Source organism: Peromyscus eremicus, chromosome 1 (assembly GCF_949786415.1).
Source record: "Peromyscus eremicus chromosome 1, PerEre_H2_v1, whole genome shotgun sequence".
NCBI classification, from domain to species: domain Eukaryota; kingdom Metazoa; phylum Chordata; class Mammalia; order Rodentia; family Cricetidae; genus Peromyscus; species Peromyscus eremicus.
Window position 1 is genome coordinate 22,080,740 of NC_081416.1, and position 22,522 is coordinate 22,103,261.

General features: G+C 45.6%; 1 protein-coding gene across 1 annotated transcript in view; it reads left to right on the forward strand.

The window, feature by feature from the left end:
• The window catches only part of Sorbs1 (sorbin and SH3 domain containing 1), a 229,348-nt gene that overhangs the window by 103,380 nt on the left and 103,446 nt on the right, over positions 1 to 22,522 (forward strand). Inside the window, exons 3-4 of the mRNA XM_059258360.1 lie at positions 14,143 to 14,197; positions 17,800 to 17,868. Of these exons, the coding sequence (XP_059114343.1) occupies positions 14,188 to 14,197; positions 17,800 to 17,868 (79 nt within the window). The 5' untranslated portion in view covers positions 14,143 to 14,187. The remainder of the gene's footprint in view (positions 1 to 14,142; positions 14,198 to 17,799; positions 17,869 to 22,522) is intronic.

A 22,522-nucleotide genomic window follows, 5' to 3' on the forward strand; every position in this document is an offset into this window, starting at 1 on the left:
GCCACGGCACATGTGAAGAGGAGAGAACAGCTCCCCCCTCTTGAGTTAATGTCTTGGTTGTTCATGTCTGTGTTCTCCTGTCTCCCTGTAGGAGTGCTGGCATTATAGATGCATACTACCCTACCTGGAGTTATGTGGGGTCTAAGCATCCAAATTCAGGTACTGAGTGGCAAGGGCTCTACCCACTGAACCCTCTCCCCAGACCCTAAGGATGCGTTTTCTTATCTCAGCACATGGATCAGGACTTTAAGGCTCATTACGTTCATAAGCCTTGAAATTCTTTAAAAAAAAAAAAAAAACGATTGATTGATTAATTAATTAACTAATTAATTAATATGTGTTAGTTGGGGGAGGTGCTCACATCTTGTACAAATGGAGGTCAGAGAGTAACTTTTGGGAACCTAAAATTCTAAGATGCTCAGAGCGCTTTGGCCACATGAAACCTTTCTAAAAACAGACCTCGGTGGCTGGATGTTTCTCCCAGCCCCCACTTGAATCAGTGATTAACCTTTGTCACAGAAGGCCAAGGACTTTGCTGTCTTGTAACCTGCAAACTCCTGTACAAATGTGGGTCCTGGGTGGAGTCACCACAAGGTCTGAGTTAAATATTCTCTGCCTGAGGCAAAAAAAAAGCCTTCATTCCTGGCAGTGGTTTTTCTGTCTCTCTGCAGGACCCAGTGGGTTGCTTTACAGTTAAACAGTGACTAAAGAAGCATTTCATTAACCAGAATTCCCACTCGTCTCCAACTCTCCTCTCCTTTTGGAGTTAGAGGGAGACAAGAAGAAAAGAAACCAATCATGTCCACATGGACTCACGTGTGAAGCGCTTCCTGTGTGCCTAGCAGTGTGTTGCACAGACAGATGACCCCAGGGCCTTGCAATAGGGATCTTGTTTTACCTGTTTGTCATGTGGGGACACAGAGAATTGCAGTGGCAGTGGAGCCAATGTGAAGCAGCGCTTAGAACTCTTCTCTCCTGGTTAGAGGTGATGTGAAGAAGTGCAGTGTTCTCTTAATGAAGATCTCCCACCTCTGCTGTCTTCTGAAGCTAGCCATAGAAGGTAGAGTTCTTCTCATCTAGAATCTTTTGAGTGTGTGGTTTGTGTGTGTGTGTGTGTGTGTGTGTGTGTGTGTGTGTGTGTGTGTCTTTAGATCGCGTGCATACGATCTAAAGGCTGACAGGCTGACATCTAGTGTCTTCATTTTCTCCTCACCTTATTTTTTTTACACTTTATTTTTTTTTATTATTTTTAAATTATATATAGGTGTGTTTGACTGCATGTGGGTATGCGTACATGACTGCAAGTGCCTTTGGAGACCAGAGGTGTCAAATGCCCTGGAGCTGGAGTTACAGAGGGTTGTGAGTTGTGTGCTGCCTGACATGGGTGTTGGGAACTGAACTCAGCCTCTGAAAGAGCAGCAAGTGCTCGTAGTTGCTGAGCCTTCTCTGGCCAGCTCCGCCTTATGTTTGAGAAAGGAACTCTCACCTGCCTTATTTTTTTTGAGAAAACATCATCCACTATTTTGACACATCAGAGGGCAAGCCTCAGGGTTCCTTGTGTCTGCCTCCACCGCCTCGATATTACAGGCAAGCGCCACTCACCTGGCTTTTACGTGAGTGCTGGGGATCTGAACTCAGGCCCTCGTGTCTGTAAACTGACAGGGTCACATGTGCCCAAGTGGGCCTTGCACTTGGTATGTAGCTAGGAATGCCCTTGTACTTCTGATGTCCCTACTCCCCAGCCCCCAACCCCATTCCCCAGTTCTGGGATTACAGATGTGCGCCACCAAACCCAGCATTGTCCAGTTTCTTACGTTTATATAAGGTGTGAGTTGTGAAGACTGGATCATTTGGGGTTAAGAACCATTCCCTTTAACATTCATTAGCTTAAAAATGACTGTAGACATCTCACTCGGTTAGCCTTGTGTTCTGTTTTGGTGAGTGTGTTCTGTTTTCAGTTTTTCTACCGTGCTTCTTTCAGTTCTGCAGGGTTGTCAACACCTTTTATTTCCTGGTAATTTTCTTGTCAGCCATCAAGGCAATTGGGCAGGGGGAAAAAGCCTCCCTATGGGCAGCAATAGCAGAATGAGATTTAGGGAGTATGCCTAGATGATCAAATTCTTTCTGAATGGCAGTTTTTGCTACAAATAAGCAGAAAAAGACAAATGTAGAAATTGTCACTTGTGGTTGCTGCAATCAAGGTTTCTATGCAGCTTTTCAAAGCCAAATTGCAGGGGCTTCTCTCCTAGGCAGGGGATGCTTGTGCCCTTGGCAATTTTCATATGTGCCTCATGAAAAGCACCGGGCATCAGTGTGACCTCCTGTCCCCTTGATCCTCACAGCTATAGTGCGTTCTGCATGCTTCTCAGCAAGGGCGAATCTTGGATTAGGGAACTTCTGTGGAGCTCATCTTGCAGTTAGTGGCCTGACAGAATGTCACTGCCTAGTGTTCAAGGCCATTTTGTGATGTCTGCCTGACATCATTTCTGCATGGTATTCTGTACTGATGGTTCCCTGTGTTCTGTTCCATGAGCTGTATTAGATGCCTCTGTGGGAACTCTGGCACAGCTTTTTAGGACCAGAAGGCATAGGAGACAAGTTTACCTGCAAATCAGGTAACACTTGCCAGTAACATCTGTGAGGGGGACCAGGTACTGTGCTTGTTGTGGAAGTTAATTCACAGAGCGAATCGTATTAGGAAAAGGCAGGCCATGTTACCTTAAAAGGGAGGGAGAGGAGAGCATGTTGTGACTGTCTGTGTGTGTGTGTGTGTGTGTGTGTGTGTGTGTGTGTGTGTGTGTGTAGGGGAAGAGGGTACTGGGGATGGAAGCTTCTGAGTTGTATCTAGGCTGTTAGTCTTTTCTTTCTTCTCATCTAGAATGTCTCCTCTCTGAGGTCAGACCCTATATCTAATCTTGGTTGACAAAGGGGACTGCTCAGTGCCACAGCTGGATGAGTAGTCTTTGTGTAGGAGGAACATCTTGCTTTAGGTAGACACTGTTTTACAACTTTAAATTTATTTATTTTATATTTTAAAATTCTTCAGAGCGTTGGTGGTGCATGTCTTTAATCCCAGTACTTAGGAGGCAGAGGCAGGAGGATCTCTGTGACTTTGAGACCAGACTGGCCTACAGAAGTAGTTCCAGGACAGCCAGGAATACACAGAGAAACCTTGTCTCAAAAAATCAAAAACAAACAACAATAACAAAAAAACAAAAAAAAACCTAAACCAAAAAAAAAGTAAAATTTTTATGTGCATGAATATTTTGCTTGAGTATGTACCATGTGAATTTATGTGTACCAAGTGTATACTTGGTGCCCACAGAAGTTAGAGGAGGGCTTTGGATACCCTAGAACTGAAGTTATGGATGGTTGTGAGCCACCATGTGAGTGCTGAGGCCTGAATCTGGATCCTCTGCAAGTGCTCTTAACAGCTGAGCCATCTTTCCAGCCCCAACATTTTGATTCTTCAATGAATCTTGCAATTGTTACTGAGGCTTAGTTTTTTCCATTGTAAGGAGGTATTTGAGGATCAGATGTGACATATGCAAAGTGGCTGGTTTCCAGCCAGCTTTGGGGAATGCAGATGGTTCATCTGTCCAGTAGTGAGCGTGCAGGGACTTTACATGCGTGTACCATGTGTCCATAGTGATGGTTTGGTTTCTTGAGACCTGCCCTTCGGAGAGGACAGTTACACAGGAGTCTTTCATGGCCTGGTTTTGCATGGGAAGATAGAACTGGGAACCTGATTCCTGGTGCTTGATTCCTCCTGTAGTTGGTAAAGCCTGGCTTTGGGTGCAGATAGTAGTAGTAACATCTACTTCAGCTGTTGTCCGGACAATAAACAGAGCATTAGAAAGGCCAGCCTAGCACCTTCCCTGTTAGAACACTTCTGTTACCCCACAGTTAACATGTAAATACGTATTTTTAAATTTAACCCTGAGAACAACTTGTTAAATTATGTATTATTAATCTCTTCTTATAAATCAGTAAAATGAAGCAGACAAATTAAGGGGTTTCTTAATTTAAACGGCCCTGGCCAAGTTTGGTCCAAATTTATTTCTTTTGGCTCTGGCCAGCTTCCAGCAGCTGCCAAGCACTACATAAAGCTCAAGTCAGAGTGGGTCCCAGATACCAAATAAGCCAGAGTCACTCTGCCTGGAACCTAGATGTTGTTTTTGTTGTATATAAGCACTTATATATTAATTTCATACATTAAAGTATTAATGATAATTATATGCTATGCTATTTCAGGTAATCTGGTTTGATAGACAACATACATTTAAAATAAATACTTTGGTTAATTATTTATTGTCAGCTTGGTACTATCTTGAGTCCTTGGGAAATTTTATTCTTGAAGAAAATCTACCTCAGGAATTTGCATTATATTATCAGATGCTTGGATGCAGATTTGGTATCTGTTTTTTTTTTTTAAAGCCTAATATTAATAAAAAGGGGAAAGGGACTAGAGAAAAGGAGGAACTGTAATCCTGAGCGCACAACAGGAATTGTTAACACAGTTAGACACTAATGATCCTCTGCCTAACAGTGTGAATTTGGGGTTATTGATTTGGGGCCTGTGTGTACATGTTCCACTTTAGTTATTAAACATCAAGAAGAGTGGTCTTCTCAGAAAAGACAATGTTTTCAGGGTTTTGTATTGACTTGGGGGTAGGTCAGTATACTTTCAGTTAAATTTGAAAATTTAAGGAAAACAAGCACTTTTTGAATAAGCCACTATTATGAATTGAGGCATTTAGGTTATGTGTTTGCAAAGGACACAAAGTCTTTTTAGTGAATGGAGTCAGTGTTCTCCCATTCCCGAGCTGGTGTTGCCTGCACTGTAAAGGTCTGTGTAATGTAGGATGTGGTGAACAGGGATTTCATAGCTTGTGAGCTGGAGCTATGTGGGACTGTCTGTGAGAGCAGACCGCTCCGCTGTGTGGGAGACCCACCCTTCTGCCATTCGTGAACTCCAGCGGGCCCCTGTTCAAAGACTTTCTTAGGTTTGTTTTTCAGCCTTACATAGTACCCACTGTTTAGTCTCATTTACCTGTGTGTGACCTGTGGCCCAGCCCTGCCTCCCCAGGGAACAGAAGATGCTTCCATGGTGACTTCTCAGTGGGTTCACATTGTATAGTGACCCCTTCAGAAAGAGTGAGGTATCTCTGTCCTGGGCTTGCCCTTATTTTAAGGTTCTGTATTTATAAATCTTTGTAATGATGCTTTGCTTTCATCTAATGAGTTTGGGAATCTGCCGTGTTTTGAATTCTCTAGATTGTCTAAGGGATGAGCTCCAAATTCACTGGATGCCACAGTCACACAGCTTTGTTTGGGTTCTGTAGACACGACCATATTTGGGAAACACAAATGGGCCAGTTTTCACTTTTAGGGCTTGTCTTGGTTAACAATGCATGTTTAAGAACCTTTGTGTGCCCAGAATGGCACAAAGAAAGAGGTTTTCGAAGTAGCTCAGGGCTCTGGAATGCTCCAGGCAGAGGAGCAGGGAATTGGCAGGGGCAAGGCTAGGGTCTAAGAGGGGGACTGTGAGTGTTGTCACCTGGTAATTCCTGTAACTCTCTGAAAATGAAATATTTGCTGCAGTTGCTTCTTTAGGAAGTCTGGCCGAGACTTCAAGTCATTCTGTGTCCCCTGAGTCCTCATAAGGAGCTACACTGGAGTAGCCTGGCCTCACAAGCAAAAGCAGTTGATGTGATTAATGTTAGAATTCTGCACTCGAGATTGCTGCTGTTAATCTGGTGAAGAGTGCATTGTGTGGCGTTCTCATAGACAAGATTGTAAGTGACGTTTTTAGTTTATCTGCTGGAATTTTCTCTTGAAAGTTCTGAAGATTACATAATTATATGCTAGCTATCAAATATGAGCTAAGAAAAATTAATTTTCATGAAAAGGATTGTCGTACAGGTTGAACATCCCTGAAGCCATAGGTCTGAAATGCTCTAAAACCTCAAACTCCTTGACTGCTAACATGACAAAAGACCTCAAGGGATGGATTGCAGTCAAATAGAAACATGCTGGAAATACATAGAGTTGGTTTTAGGCTCATAGACATCAGGTGTAATGAAACACCGATACATTTCAGGTAGATCTTAGATCCCTCATTTGTCTTATATACAAATACTCAAAATCTCAAAATGTAAAAAAGTCAGAATGCTCTGGTTTCACACATGTCAGGTAGGCAATCTTGCTGATATTTGTTTTGTCAACTTAACACAATGGGCAGAGGGAACCTCAAATGAGGAATTGCCTCCATCGGATTGGCCTATGAGCATGTCTGTGGGGCGTTTTCTTGATTTCTAATTGATGTAGGAAGGCCTAGCCCACTGTGGGTAGTGCTATCCCTAGGCAGGTGGGCCTTGAAGGCTTGGAAATGGACCACCTTGCCAGGTATGCTACACATAGAGCTAGGGTGTGTGGAGCACATGTGAGGAGGTAGAACTGGAAAAGTCATTGGACTGTCTTCCAGATCCCATGGCATGTTAAGATCATTGTTTTCTACAACTGTGACATTTGGGGTGAGTTTAGAAATTATGCAATTGATTAATCAAAATTTTTTATATTTATTCATTCTTCGATTCTCTCTAGTTACACTCAGGCTTACACTTGTCACCAGAAGAACTGTCTGACTTTATCTTCTGGGCACACCTCTTGTCCTACATCTTACGATAGTCTTAGAGACAGCAATAGAGCCAGGCACTGTCCTTGTGCATAGTAGGTACTCAAGGAACACTGTTTTGGACCAATAGATTTTGCTGATAAATTTCTTTCCTTTCTGTGCTGCCCGACTAACTTTTGGGCCTAGAGGGGCCTTTGTTGGGATCAGATACAGGAGCTCTTTCTTGCTCAAGTCAGGACATGGCAGTTGTGGGCTGGAATGGATCTGAGGCTTATTAGGGTAAGATCATGATCTAGAATTTCTAGGGTGAGCAGAATGGTGGGCATGAGGATATACAGGCAATGAAAATGAAGAATTATGAAGAACGGCTCTTCCAGGGATGGGGGTGGAGGGGGATACCCAGGATGAAGAGAGAGTGGAACCCTTAGACACTCTCATCCTTCAACAGCATTACTGGATACTTGCTCTACCCCAGGCTTCATACTAGATATTATGGAACAGATGAATACCAGCCACCCTATGAGCCCAATGAGTGCTGTCTGGTGGGCTTCTTGTGAGGCAGCCGAGACAGGGCAACAGGGAGGGATGATGAATGGACTCAGCCAGGCCTTGAAGCTTGTTGCCTGGACTTTGAATTGTGCAGTGAGGGGTGGGTACCATTGGAAGGTTCTGAAGTGATACAGTTTGTTAGGTAACCATGGAGGGCTGGCATTGAGCATGCTGAAGGTGGAGGCTGTCCTGAGGAAGTAGATGAGCAACAAGAGAGGCAAGTGTGTAGAAGGGCTGGAGAGATGGCTCAGTGGTTAGGAGCACTTGCTCCAGAAGTCCTAAGTCAGATTCTTTGTTGGGTGGCTCACAACTGACTGTAGCTCCAGTTCCAGGGAATCCAACGCCCTCTTTTAAAGGTAAAAATAAAAATCTCTAAAACAAAGAAGTTGATAGAAAGGAGACTTAACAAAACAAAATAAAACCACAACTCAGTTTTTGTCCCCAGTAAAGAGGTGGGTGAAATTCCAGGCTTATGAACCCTTTAATTTGTAGCCACAGAACTCGTTATCAAAGGAAAGCTCGGGAAGTAGAAGTTAATGAACTTGATAAAAGCACAGTTGCCCTGGTTGAAATGACAGGTGGGGAGTGGGTGGGTGAGTGCCTGCCCAGTGGCCTGGGGAGGCTCATGAAGCCTCCTTCCAACATCGTTGGAAAGCTATGGAAATGGTCCAGAGGGCCTGTGAATCATCTTGTTCTGACCCTCCAGATGAACCCTGAAGGAAATGAGTGTGAAGTTGGAAAGGAGCAGGGACCAGCTCATGACCCTGTGGCCGTGAACTCCTAGAAGATCCACAGAAGCCCTGTTCTACCAGGAGGATCCTCATTGCCCAATACAAGTCAGTTTTTGGTGACTCTCAGGAGTTGGAACGTGTTTGTGAGGAGGAAAAAGGGGTTGCTGTCTGAACTGTGGTCAGTAGACCTGAGAGGCCCCGGCTAGTACAGAGACTGTTGGACTTGGCTGAGTGTGTTCACGGCAGACCTTTCGGAAAGCTATCTCAGATAATTGGTTAGAACGGAAACTGAGTTGGAGGGACTCCAGGAGGAAATGGGAGGATGTAGGGGGTGGTCTTTTTGACATATTTTTCCTAGTGCTCCCTCCCTAGAAGCCATCGGCCTGTTGTGTTCCAAGCCCCCAGCCGAGTCTTGGGATTCCAGATCTAAGCTAATGTCAACCCTATCCTAGTTCCTCCCCCTTGAAAGGAAGTGTTGGCAGCTCAGTGTTTGTCCCTTCCTCTGTCCGAAGAGCCTTCTGCCTTCCTCCAATAATGCAGAGAGTTGAAGAGAAACGGCATTGTAGCAGTTGAGAAGGTGCCGATGAGAAAGTGGAGAGATATGCCTTTCAGGCTGGGGATAAGCAAGTACAGAGAAATAAGGCTGGACATTATTCTGGGGCTTTGTGAGCTGTCTGCTCTTTTTATTGGAAATAGCTGCCCGTACATGAAGCCAATCCCAGCTTTGATTTCAAAGATTGAGCATAGCTGATATTTTGTTCTGAGGGCAGCCAGCTCCCTTTTCAGCAACTGGAGCAGAGTAGAAGAGAGTCTTGTCTACTTGAAGGAAAAGACCCTACAGGTAGGTCCTCCTGGCTGAATAGGGACAAAGACAAAGCCCACGACTGCATACTCAGTACTGAGGGATGTAGTCTTTCCCTTTCAATTTATGGTCTTGTCTTACGTTGGAGACAACGAGGAACCATGGAGGCAAAAACACCATGGTGCTGAAGAGAAGCTGGGGTGTGCTGTGTGAGAGCTTAACTCTGATTGTATCTTAGCGCCTTCTCTGATAGTATCTGTACCTGATCTTCATTTCTACAAGTTCAGTTTCTCTAGCTGTGTATCCCCAGACTGTCCTTCACAGTCAATAGCTCGTGTTTGGTTATTTGATCCTGTTTCAGCTGGAAGCGTGAGTGTGACTTTTGCTTTTTAGCAGATTATTCATTCTTTGTTGCAGAACCGTTGATTATCTGGATCAGCATTCTGAGCTGTGGCTACTTCTTCACAGCTTGTTCTTTGGTGGAATGTCTGTGTTGATGCTGAGGTGCTTTGCCCAAGTATGGTTAGGCCTGCAGCTCCAGGTGTCGGATGGTGGCTTGCCTCTGATCGGCCCACCCAAGCTGAGACTCTAGGTTCCTGCAACCACAAGGAAATGAATGACCAGTTGTAGTTGATGGGTTTTGCCACTAGGTGGAATCATTTATTCTTGTTGACTTTTACCCAAAGGTGCCTGTACTCGGAGGGGGCTTATTGGAGATTTTGAAGGTGTGCCATCATTTGTTCAACCAAATCATGTTTTAGAGCATGGCTTAAAAGTAAATTTTAACTATTAAGTATCAGAGGGTGTGTGTGTGTGTGTGTGTGTGTGTGTGTGTGTCTGTCTGTCTGTCTGTGTGTGTGTCTGTGTGTCTGTGTCTTTGTCTGTGTGTGTGTATGCATGAGCATATATGAGGAGTCCAGAGGTCAACACAAGATACCTCTGTCAGTCACTTCTTTACCCTGTTTTTGAGACAGAGTTTCTCACTGACCCTGGAGCTTACCAATTGGCTAGTCTGGTTGGCCAGCATGCCCAAGGGAGCCTCCTGTCCCCAGCACTGGCATACGGGCACCTGGCATTTTGTGTGCGATGGGGAGCCACACTTTAGTTTCTGTGTTAGGGGGCAGGTTCCTTACTGATTGAACCATCTCCCCAGTGAAGGTATCAGAGGTTTGTTATGCAAAATAAACATTTGAGGTCTACATCCGATATAATATCCATATTATCTTTAAAAAAACCTTCACTTCAGAGCAGAGAGAACTGATGCTTATGCTCAGCTGGCTTTCTCTATTTTATACGGTCAGGGAGGACACAGTCTAGGGATGGCGTCATCCACAGCGCGCAGGTCTTCTTACTCCAAGTGACATCATTGACATCACGCTTCACAGGCTTGCCCAGAGGCCTGTGGTTCTCAGTTCTGTCAAGTTGACCATTCACAGTAACCCTCACACCTGTGGCATTTTTGTGACATCATGTCCTTGGGTCTCATTTACTGCTCCTCCCATTCTTTCTTGCCCCTTATCCCTGCTTCATTAACTCCTCTATTTGTACTTTTACACCTTTTCTTTAAACAAAACTGAACTAAATTCTACATATGCAACAAAACATTTTTTTTTTTTTTTGGAATCTGGTTTATTTCACTTAATATGGTCTCTAGTTTTGTTTTCCTGCAAAGGACAAAATTCTTCTTTGTAGCAAAATACTACTTCATTTTGGACTTGGCACCTCATTCATTCATGCGTTGACACCTGCCTCGGCTTCCGTAACCTGGATTTTGTGAAGAGTGGCTTGAGGATCAAGGGGAGGTGTCATCATATAGTGGTTCTCTTCTTAGGTTTTGGAAGAACCTGCACAGTGGTTTCCACAGTGTCCTCACTGATGTCCTTTCCCACCAGAGGTGTGTTGCATTCTCACTAGCATTTGGGTTTTGTTTCTTGATGGTAGACCTTCTGTTGGAATACCATCGTCCATCCTTCCGGCTGTGTGTGGCTTTGCCAGTGGAGTGAGTTTCTAGCAGGAGGCAAACAGCTCGATCTTAATTTGGAAACCATCCAGCCAGTTCTAGCGTTTTTAACTGGCGAGTTATGGTCTTTAGATTTAGGCGACTGGTGAAAGGTGGAACCGACTTCTTCAATTTATTCTTACTCAGGTTCGATGTTTTACTCAGTTAGTAATATTTGGACCTACCCTAATTTGTGTTTGTTAATCTGCCCTTGTAAGAATGGTTCTTCATAAGCTCTTAGGCTTCTGTGTTTTCATTTTCTTGGTGTAAAATTCCTTTCAGTGGTTTATAACACACACGGATTTAACAGTTATGAATTGCTTTATTTTAGTCTTATCAGTAAAAGCCCTGAGTTCTTCAATTTTAAGGTATAACTTTTTGAATAAAGTAACCTTGCCTGGCAGTTACTTTGTTTGAGAGATTAAAAGCTACCAGTTTATACTCTGCTGGGCTTAACGATTTTTGTGGAGAGGTTTGCTATTGTTTGAATGGGTTTATGTTTGTAAGCAGCTTGCAATCTCTTGATTGCAGCTTTCAGTATTCTTGCTTTGTTCTGTTTTCTTGGCATTTTAACTATATGATGTGGAGGGATCTTTCTGGTTACATATTTTAGGACTAATGTTTGGATGGCCATTTCTTTTCTCAGATATATAGCTATTTCTGCTATAATTTAAAAAGATTTTTTAAAATGTATGTATATGAGTGTGTCTGAGTGCTGTGTGCATGTGTGTGTGGCCACGAGAGGTCATCAGATCCCCTGGAGCTGCGGTCACAGGTGGCTGTGAGCTGCTTGACACAGGTGCTGGGAACCAAACTCTGGTCCTCTGGAAAAGTAGCCAGTGCTCTTATCCTCGGGCCCATCTCTCCAGCCCCTCCTTGAATAGCTTTTCTGTGTGTTTTGATTGTGTCTTAGTTCCTTTTTCTACACTATAGATTTGTAGATTTGGTCTGTTAATTGTATCCCAGAGGCCTTAGTTGTTATGGTCATAATTACATTTTAGTTTTTAAATTGTTTGTGAATGCTATAGACCCTCTGATAGTCTTTCTGCACATAGTCTAGTATGTGGCTGATGTTTTCCACTGTGGTGTTTCCTTTTTCTTTAAGCTCCCCATTGCCAAGATTTGCTTGGTATTTTTCTTCCAGAATCTATCTCTGCATTTGTATTTGAAGTTGTTGAATTTCTTACTCAAACCCTTGATTGACTTATGCGTTTCACCTGTCTATTTACTTGACTCTTCTTTGAGGTTCGATGATGTTGAAAATGTTAGACCTGAATTCTTTGTCTAACATTTCACATATTTCATTACCTTGGACTCAGTTACTGAGGTTACAGATGTTTGGAGGAGTCGTGTGACCTTGCTTTCTCACATTGCATTTCTGTGTTGCAGTTATGCATCTGTTGGGATGGCTCTGTCTTACTTTCTTACATGGGAGTGTTGTTAGTGAGCAGCCTTCTCTTGAGGGCTCAGTCTCCACTTCCTCTGGGGAGGAGAAAGCTTGCTGCTGCCGGATGGAAGTACAGAGATACAGAAGGCGTGAGGTGTCCAGTGTGGGAGGAGCCAGTGGGCGCTCAAAGCCTCACTCTGAAGCTTGTAAATCATTGGTGAGAGAAATGGAAGAAGACCTGGCTGAAGGGAGAAGCCATGCTCAGTAGCCGGAGCACTCACTATTGTGAAAAACATTAGCTTCCCTCAGAGTGATTACACAAAATCACAACTAGAAATCCAACACTTTTTCTTTTTTCCCCTTTCTTTCTTTTCCTTTTTTTCTTTTTTTCCCTTTATTCTCTTCAGGGTGAAAAAAAAAGATGACCATTTTAAACTTCACATGAAAACGTAAAGGACCTAGCTGGGTATACCAGCACTTGAGAGGCCAAGATAGGAGGACCTCAGCAACTTTGAGACAGGTCTAGATTGGTCTGCGTCACAGTGTGAAATCCTGTTTCAAAAATAAAACAAACAAAATGGGAAATGCAAAGGACTAAAAATGTCCAAAAAGATTTTGAATAGGGATGAAGTAGGAATACTTACATTTATCTGATTTCAAGATTATGTAAGAAGTAGTAATCAAGCAAGTGGGTTATTGGATGGAGATAGCTCAGAGGCTAGAGTCCAGAAGGAGACTTACACATCTATAGCCACTTGTTTTTCAAAAGGGTTACACTAAATACGAAAGACAGGCACAAAAGCTTGCATATATGTGGTACCAGCCGTAGAAAATAGTGGGGCCATAGTAATGGTAAGTAGTCAGTGTTCCTGGGAGCTTGGTGTGACATATTTGACTGTAAGGAGACACGGGGACCATTTCTGGGGGCGGTGGAGATGCTATATGTTGTGACTTTGGTGGTAATTATAAGGTGTGTTTATTTGTCAAAGTGTTACAGGTGTGTGTGTGTGTGTGTGTGTGTGTGTGTGTGTGTGTGTGTGTGTGTGTGTTTTACATATAGTCTCCCATCTGAATACAAATCAGGCCCCAACCCTGCTTAACTTCAGATGAGACTGGGCATGCTTAAGGTGTTATGGTTGTAGACAGCATACCATCTCGTATAGTGAAGACTAGCCTCAAACTTACTATGTAGTAAGGATGACTTTGAACTGTTGATCCTCCTGCCTGCACTTCCTGGGGTTACAGGTACACTATACCCAGTTTGTTTGCCAAAACATATTAATACAGTTTGGTTTGAGCATCCATGTAGCTTAGAGGTCAAGTCTTTGGTTAGTGTAACCCTTGAAGCTCTGGTCTGATCTTCACCACCATCGAAACCGAACAGACCAAAACAGATGGATACCTTTCCTTGGAGACAAATGATAATAAAATGCCAGCACATTGTAAGCTTCTCAGTTTGAGACCGTCTGATTCTGAAGGCTGCTCACTTGAGCATCAGTGATCGTTTCTGCCATAGGTAAGGAGGGCAGTGCCTAGGCACTTGGCCAGCGGTTCAGGCTACCCAGTTTCCATGATCAATCCCAGCACAGTTGGGCATGCTGCCTCACCTCCCTGAGTCTCGTTTGTGAACTCACACTGTGTTAGTGCTTGCTGTCATGACTCAAATAAATTATTTAAAACACCGAGAACATTTCCTGGTGCATTGTGAGCTACCTGTAAACATCCACAATTATGTATTACCCTCTGATGATGATTTTTTTTTAAACATTTACAAAATTGATGTTTTTAATTGACTTGTTGCTAGAAGAGATCTGGGATTGCACCTAAGCAAAGTCGGGGTGACAAGAGCGAAGCTAGGAAGTCCTGTGAGATGCCCAGAGTCCCCAGATCTGTGACTAGCCATGAGCTGGAAGCCTGGCCATGCGGCTCGCAGTTCAGCTGTTTGACCAGGGGTTATAGTGTTTGCATTTTAACATGAGCTGTGGGGACTTAGCATGCAGCTGCCATTCAACCACCCCACTGTGTGCTTCTCTGCAGAGCCGTCCCGAGCTGCAGCTGTGGAAGACTTGCCCTACCACCAGCATGAGTTCTGGTAAGTCATTTCAGACCCTCTCTTTCTCTTGTCGGAGCTACAGAACTGGGTGGTTTACTGAGATGTCCACATGCCTTAAGGTCCTCAACAGCAACATCACTACTTACATTGCAGATGAGTTTTTCAACCCACACCTATGAAGAACGCTACCATACACTGTGTATGTCACGCCTGTCTTACAAGAGCCCCCTTTCCTTTTAGTGGCATATAATCAACATACAATAAGCTGCAGTTACTTTAAAGTAGACGTTTGATAAAATTTGGCATATTTCTACACCTTAGTTGTATTTCTTAATCTAGATGATTGATGCAAAATACACAATTGAATCATAATCTTCCCCAGATGGGGACTAACCCAACACTTCCTTTATCCGGCTTGCAGAACAGCTAACTTATGCTTTCAAGAATCAAGATCCAAATAAATTAACGTTTCAAGTATTTTTAGTCTTGGACTGGGATTGAAAGCTTGGAGGGAGAGAAGAGAGAGTGGGGACAGATCCCTGTGCCTTATGCAGCTGAGACTTGTCAGTGTCCAGCCTGGAGATGTTTCCTTCCTGGAATTAGTTCCACCTTGGCCTCCTGCACCTGCAGGTGGGGATGGGAGGCATGGGACCACGTGAGTATCTCATTCAGGGTCCTTCTAATCCTGCACCATGGTGAGGGTATTTTCGGAGGCCCCTACAGATTAAAAGGCCTTTTCCATTTCTTTATATACAATGCTCATTTAGCCAAGTCCTGAGCTGTGTGGGACTGTGTGTGGTGAGGCCTGCGAGGGCCTAGGGGTGGAGCAGCTCAAGGCTGCACCTTCCTCATACACTTCTTGTGCAGCTCGAGTCTGTGCTGGATGTGCCTTTGCGTTCCCTCTGTGAAGTGGACATGGTAATAGCACTGCTCCATTGGCATTTTTCTTAGACCAAGTGGAGCGAAGCTCTTAACGTATTGAGCACCATGCCTACGCAAGTGGTGTCTTGCTGTTCCTAGCCCAGAATTCCTCCTTGCAAAGTAAGGTCTCTGGTTTGCCTTGGGCCCCTTTGATTTTTTTTTCTGTGCCAAAGAAGACACGGGTGCTGCTTACTGACTCAGTTTCTATTGTTGGTTTGCCTTTCGGTTAGTTCTTTTTAGACACAGTGTCAGAGAGCCCCGATGGCCTTGCATGCTCTATGTAGGCAAGGATGACCTGGAACTCCTAATCATCCTGCCACTGTCTCCTGAGTGCCGAAGTTACATGTGTGTGACACCAGTTCACATTATGTGGTGCTGGAGGTGGAACCCAGGTGCTAACTCACACATGTTAGCAGTGGTTTTGACAGGTGCGCCATGTCCCCAGTCCTGCTTTTGGCTTTTGTTGTCATTTATAACAGGCTGGGCCCTTTTTCCCGTTTCCTTTTAAAAACAAACAAACAAAAGCTTTGCTCTGCAGCCTGAAGTTTCTTGCTCTTCTAAGCCAGCGATGCTACGCCTGACAGTTTTAAAGTCAGGAAGAGGCCAGGTGAGGGTGTACCAATGCCCAAGGTGCACCAGGATGCCCTTCCTCCCCTGAATCTCTCAGACAGGTGCTGGAAGGGAACTTTGCCCAGGGGCCCGAAATCCTAGGCCTTTTGACCTAGTAATCCTGTCTTGGGAATTTCTATATTAATTCCAAGGAAACAAAAATACTCCCATGAAGGTGGGGTGGGAGAAGCAGTACACTGTGTGTTTACTTGCTATTGAAGGGAGGAGAGTCGCTACGTGGAAAATATTGGTTTCATCTTTAGTGGAAAGAACGGCAGTAAAACAATGTATTGTTGTTATTTCAGTTGCTTGTGGGCTGCCACTCTCTGAGGGAATCACTGTCCTTGCAGTGGCTTGTTTCATTCTCCTGGAAAGCATCTCCCTCCACTCGCAAGGCTGGGCCTGGCTTGCTGCCTCTGAGATACAGATGGGGAAACTGAGCTTCAAGGAATTAGTCACCTGTGTGGGGTTGCCAACTCGTGTGGAGTGGAGGCAGACATGGGCTGCTGTACAGCGGCGTAATTGCTGCAAAAGCTGAGCTCTATTTGATAATTACTAAATACCAAATGCTTATTCCAGTTTGGTTGTTATGGTTAATTAAAAAAGGAAAGGGGGAAGGGAGGAATGTGGGCTCAAGGCAAGGCCACCAGTCAGAAGTACGTGATCAAGGGGACTCGGTCAGGTGCATGGGGACAGGACAGTAAAAGAGCATGCAATGGGACGCTGGAGCTTGCGTTTCCTTTTCTTAAAACTCCTCTTCTTCCATCAGTTCTTGAAATGAGGGTGCAAGAGAGATTTAACGTCCGTCCAAGAGAGTGAGCCTCTGTCTGCAGGTTCTTTTGAGCCACAGCTGCATGCATCCTGGGCAGTCCCGGCCGCTGTGGGGGAGGGCCTACTCAGGTGCTGTAGAGGCAGCAGCCTGGCTGTCCGGTGACAAGTGTTTATCAGATGCTCAACCCTTGGGTAGGCTGGTTATTAAAAGCCTCGTTGTGACTTAGTTTTAGCCAGGTTTGCTAGTAGGGTGTGAAGTGGGTTGTAGGCCCAGGGTTTGAGGAAATACATAACAAGTCAGGAAACAAAAATGCTTGTCTTAGTTGGGGAAGAAGATGGGTTGTAAGTGGGACAGTTCAATCTCAGCTTAGTGATTGTTGGTAGGCTTGGCCTGTTGAGACTCAATTATCTTATCAATAGAATTGCAGTTCCTAACTCCAGCTTCCAAGGACTGGACCTAAGGAGATAGCAAAATAGTAATCGTGGGTACTCAACATGGATTAGCAATCCTGGCAAAACATGTTTAAAGAACTGTAGTTATGATTATGTTTGTAGCTTTATTGGCATTTTGCTGTTTGGGTTCTCTCAAGCACACTGGCCACATACCCTGGGGTGGCATGGTCTTCCCACCCTCTGTTCTTCCCTGGACTCTCTCCAAGTTCCCCAAAGTGATAGATGGAGAACCTACTAGACAGGAGGGGCTCAGTGTTGTCTGCTGCCGAGCAGAGCTCAGGAAAGTCTGAAGTGACACTGAGGTGTACTGGTCAAGGTGAGGGCTGAGGGCTTTGTAGCCAAGGTCTACGGATGAAAATCTCTCACGTACTCAGAGTTGAGACCAGGCAGGAAGCACTGGACTGTAGCATGTAGATGAGACTTCAATAGAAAAAGAGGATGGAAGGAGTGGTTAGGACACCAGGAGATACCATGGCCATCTCTGGGACAGTCACACAAGATTCTAGACTGGTAAAGAGGGGCAATGTAAAGGCGCTTTATAGGAACGACAGCTTGTCTTTGACAAGTAGAACTTGGGGTGCCATTTAGACACTTTTTAAATGTCAAGGAAGCCACTCCAGGGAAGCAATAGCATTTGTATCCCCCACAACACACTTCCTGTCCCCAAATAGCTTTTGCATCCTGTCTGGTTCAGGCCTTAAGGCATTCAGAACTCTCCCCCATGCACCTAGGGGACTTGTCCCAGGTCTGAGGAAGCTGATAGGATGTGTGTGGACAGAGCCGTTCTGTTGGAGTAGAATGCCTCAGCTTTATCCCACCTCATACCACGTGGTACTCTGATTGTTGAGCAGGCATGCTCACAAACCTTCTGTTCATCTTTCTTTCAGAATGTGATGTTGGAAGCTCTAAAACTGTTGTGAATGGCTTGGTACCTGGCAGCCATGGGCAAGACAAAGGTAAGGCTATTGAAGAGAAGCCTGGCTTGGTATCAGAAAGCATTTCTAGAAGATGCAGGACACGCTGGGCAGGGGCCATTTCCACCTTTCTGGGGAAGACGTCATTGGCCTTATCTTAGGAGGCCTAGTTCCCACGAGACCTGAGCTGTGGTCCTGCTCTTCATGGGTCGGAAGCTGTCTTTTTCCAGCTGTGAGATGATGTGCTCACCAGGGTGCTGGGATGACAGATTAGATAGATGGTGCCAGGTAAGTGTCATGCCTGGCACATACGGCACTCGTTGGCCTGGAATTACCTATATATGGTGTGCTACCTTCACTTGTCATGAGTAGGAACACATCCACAGTCCTATGAAAGGAATTATTTTAGTGTCTTTAGTTTTATGTATATCCTCACACCCGTGCTGGCGGATTCAGTCAAGAAAGAGCTTTGTACATGTGGACAAGCACTTTCCCACTAAGCTGTCTTCTCAGTCTTCATATTTTTACTTTAGAAATTCTTCCAAATAGGCGATAGAAATGTGAACGAGTGGTGTGGTAAGAAGACGTTTGAGAGGGGCTGGAGAGATGGCTCAGTGGTCAAGAGCACTGGCTGCTCTGCCAGAGGTCCTGAGTTCAAGTTCCAGCAACCACACGGTGGCTCACAACCATCTTTAGTGAGACCTGATGCCCTCTTCTGGCAGAAAGGTGTACATACAGATAGAGCACCTCACGTATTAAATAAATAAGTAAATAAATCTTAAAAAAAAAAAAAGGATGACTGAGAGCTAGGCAGCCCACTTCTGGGCCCCTCTCAGTTGCTCCGTCTTAGCTACTGAGGACTTTCATTTTTCTCTTCTACTTAATAAATCCTCTTGGCTTTAAGAAACGAAGAAGATCTTGAGGTCCTGTTTTCCCAGGATACTCTCACCCCAGCCTGATGTCAGTGTTGTGCAGTACGAGGTGACAGGAAGCAAGTTGGAGTAATTAGATAAACTTAGTTCCAGCTCCGCCTGTGAAAAACAGAGATGCAGGGGGCCCTTTCATCTCTGCAGGTGCGAGTTCTCTTATCTACAGAAGAAGGGAGTTTGAGCACAGTGTTTATTTCTGCATCCTATCCTGAGCTCCAGTGACTCCATGAACACTTATCTATCTGTGTTCTACAGTGTCCATGAGGAAAGGCTAAAATCCCAGCATGGAGCATTGAAGTAAAAAAAAAAAAAAAAAAAGGCAGCATTTCCCAAAGTGTAATTTCAGAGTTTGCCACGTTTAGCCTTTGTAGTTTTCATCAAGTGCATCCAAATACTCCCTTTGAGAAGGCAAGATGTTCACTCAAAAGGAACCCCCTTGGAGAGTGAAGGCAGAGGGCAGAGATGGGGAGCAGGAGTCTGGTGGCATGAGGCTGAGCTCTTTGGAGACAGGAGGTCGGTGCTGTTTTGCTCCCCACCTCCCTGGCTTGCCCCCCTCCTCCACTGTGTGGTTCGTGTGGGCTGCTCTTGGGGTCTTGGCCTGCCTCGGCAGTCTTGTACTTAGAGAATATGGAGGGACGGGGCTGTGGGAAGGCTGCAAGGGGGTGTTTAAACCAGGAGCATGGCAGGGACTTCTGAAATCTTGGGACTACCAGCTCCACTCTATAAATCTGTTTATAGGAGAACCTTAAGAGTTTTTTTTTTTTTTGGGTAGAGATGGTTTCTCTCTGCCTTAGCAAGACTCACCTTTGGTAGGAAACAAGGAGACAGGTTTAAAGGTTTAAAGGTCATCAGAGTGGCTTGCTAAGGTCACCAAGCCAGAGAACTTAACTTCTCTGCACGTAAGAACAGAGTGACTGAGTGGTTGTCTTAGCCTATTACTTCTTCTTCTGAAAATGGCACCCCAAACCTGCCCCCACTCCAACACAGTCTCCCAAATGATTGTAAGGTAGTTAACAGGATTCCTGTGAAAGTTCGTTCTATCTAGATATGTGCGGAATTGTCACTTTTGACTTAGTTATTGCAGACATGCACTCCGTGCCTGCTGTATGCCTTCCAAAGCAGCAACATGACAGGCAGGAGGGGGCACTGTCCAGTTTGAAGGTGCCTCCCATCCTCCTTCCTGCCTCCTTGACAATCCCAGTCATGTGATGCTGAGTCAATAGTCTCTTATTTCCAAGCAGTCCTACCCATTGGGCACCGTCCATTGGAGTCTCTTTGGCACCATAGCACATCTTTCTTTCTTTGCTGCCATTAAAGAGAAGGAGTGAAGGAGGCCTCACAAGAGATTTGGGGATGGGTCCACCATTGAGCTGGGGGTCTAGGGAGGCAAGGAGCAGGGTCTCAGCATCCAGCACTGTGTACTGTGCTGCTGCCCAGAGCCTTAATCATCCACTTGCACACTTGACGCCTCTTTTCCAGGAAAGGGTGGCCTTGAGCAAGACCATCTGTTTCCCAACAGATGGGGGTTCTGATTTGCCTGAGGTCAGAGGGTAATGGCTGTCAGAGCAGGCACAGGATCCTAAAAGGTATGATTTGGGAGAGGCAACTGTGAGGGCTGAAGGGACCAGACAATCTACGAGAATGTTCCTCTTGTTGCTGTGGTCACCTGCAGCCATGACCCTGTCCTCAAAGCCTAGCAGATGACCCACTGTCGCCAGGGGACACCTTGTACTCTGATGGCGTCCCCTTCCTCTGCTTGCCAGGCCATCTGTGTCTCTGTAAGTCTCTTTGTCCAGAGCCTTGGCAAGCTCCTGGTGTGCCAGGAGGCGCCGATAAACACCGACCAACTCTATTTGAGTGATGGTTGGGGAAAGGCTTCTGCCGTCTTGGCCCAGAACCCTGCAGAAAGAAAGCAGGCTATTTTTAATGGCTGCATCTACTGCTCTTTGCATTGTTCTTTGAGCGTGGGCAACTTCCTTCTATTGTCTCTGCACGGTTCCTCGACTTGCCTGAGTGTCTCCCAAATGTTCTTTCTAGATGCACCGTTTACCCTTTTGTGTTTTCAGCCACTGCCGACCCTTTACGCGCTCGTTCTGTTTCTGCTGTTAAAATAATTCCCGTGAAGACAGTGAAAAGCCCTTCAGGGCTAGTACTCCCTCCAGGTATCTCTCTTTGGGGCTGTTTCTATTGTCAGAGCATTGCATGGTTTCTTCCCTTCTTTGCTTCTAACACCATGCTGTGAGCCTTAACCCTTGCATGTTTGGAAGGCATTTCCTTCCCCTAAGTTATTTCCTTTCTCCGTGTGTGTGTGTGTGTGTGTGTGTGTGTGTGTGTGTGTGTGTGTGTGTGTGGTCTGTCTGTAAGTCTGTAAGCCAGGGAGTAGGGGAAGAATCTGAGGGTGCAGAAGCTGGGATGGGGCTGTCCTAAGACTTCTGTGCAAACACAAGTTTCTGGGAGAGTTAACCTGGCCTGTCAGAGAACTTGTGAGTCACGCTGAATGAGAAGCAGCTCCTGTAGATGTCAGATGCTGGTTCCCTGTGTGATACTCAGGCCATTCCCCAGAGTACTCCAACCCCTCTCTAGCTTCACCTGCAGTTACTTCCTGCCTCCTCTTTCTCCAAGAGGCGGGGGTGTGCCATTCATTTGAGGCTCTGACTCAGAGTTTCCTGTAGACAAAGAGGGACAAGTGGAGCTCAGAAGTTGGGCAGATCTGGCTGTGTGTCCAGGACCGTAGAGATGGGCTGTGAATTTGCCAGTTTGCCTCTCCCCCCTTTGAAGTGACCGTGGTCTGGTTTTCCCAATAGTTGTATAACACCAGCCACTTACTCTCTTGATGGGGTTAGGTGCTCCGTGAGCTTGCCACAGGTCTGTGGTGTGCTATGGGTCTTGTGCTTTTCTTGCTATGGAAGAGGGCTGCTGGGGTTAGGGATTGAGAGCAGGGAGGGGGCTGCTGGGGTTAGGGATTGAGAGCAGGGAGGGGGCTGCTGGGGTTAGGGTTTGAGAGCAGGGAGGGGGCTGCTGGGGTTAGGGATTGAGAGCAGGGAGGGGGCTGCTGGGGTTAGGGATTGAGAGCAGGGAGGGGGCTGCTGGGGTTAGGGATTGAGAGCAGGGAGGGGGCTGCTGGGGTTAGGGATTGAGAGCAGGGAGGGGGCTGCTGGGGTTAGGGATTGAGAGCAGGGAGGGGGCTGCTGGGGTTAGGGATTGAGAGCAGGGAGGGGGCTGCTGGGGTTAGGGATTGAGAGCAGGGAGGAAGGAGGCTTGGCCACTCACTACCCTCGACCAGGAACAGATCGACCAGGAACAGACATGGTCAGCACACTGAATCCTGCCCGAAGACACACCCTGAGCTTCATCATCTCATCCTCACTGTGATAATTTTAGATCAGGAAGCTGGACTTGGAACAGTTGGGGGTATGGGGATGTGGAAGTGACTGTGGGGTTGAGCTTAGAAGTTGAACTGTGAGCAGTTTGGAGGTGTGGGAAGTGAGTGTGGATTGAGTTTAGAAGCTGGACTCTGGGTGGTTTGGGGTGTGGAAATGAGTGTGGATTGAGCTTAGAAGCTGGACTCTGGGTGGTTTGGGGTATGGGGTATGGAAGTGAGTGTGGATTGAGCTTAGAAGCTGGACTCTAGGCGCTTTGGGGTATGGGGTATGGAAGTGAGTGTGGATTGATCTTAGAAGCTGGACTCTGGGCAGTTTGGGGTATGGGATGCGGAAATGAGTGTGGATTGATCTTAGAAGCTGGACTCTGGGCAGTTTGGGGTATGG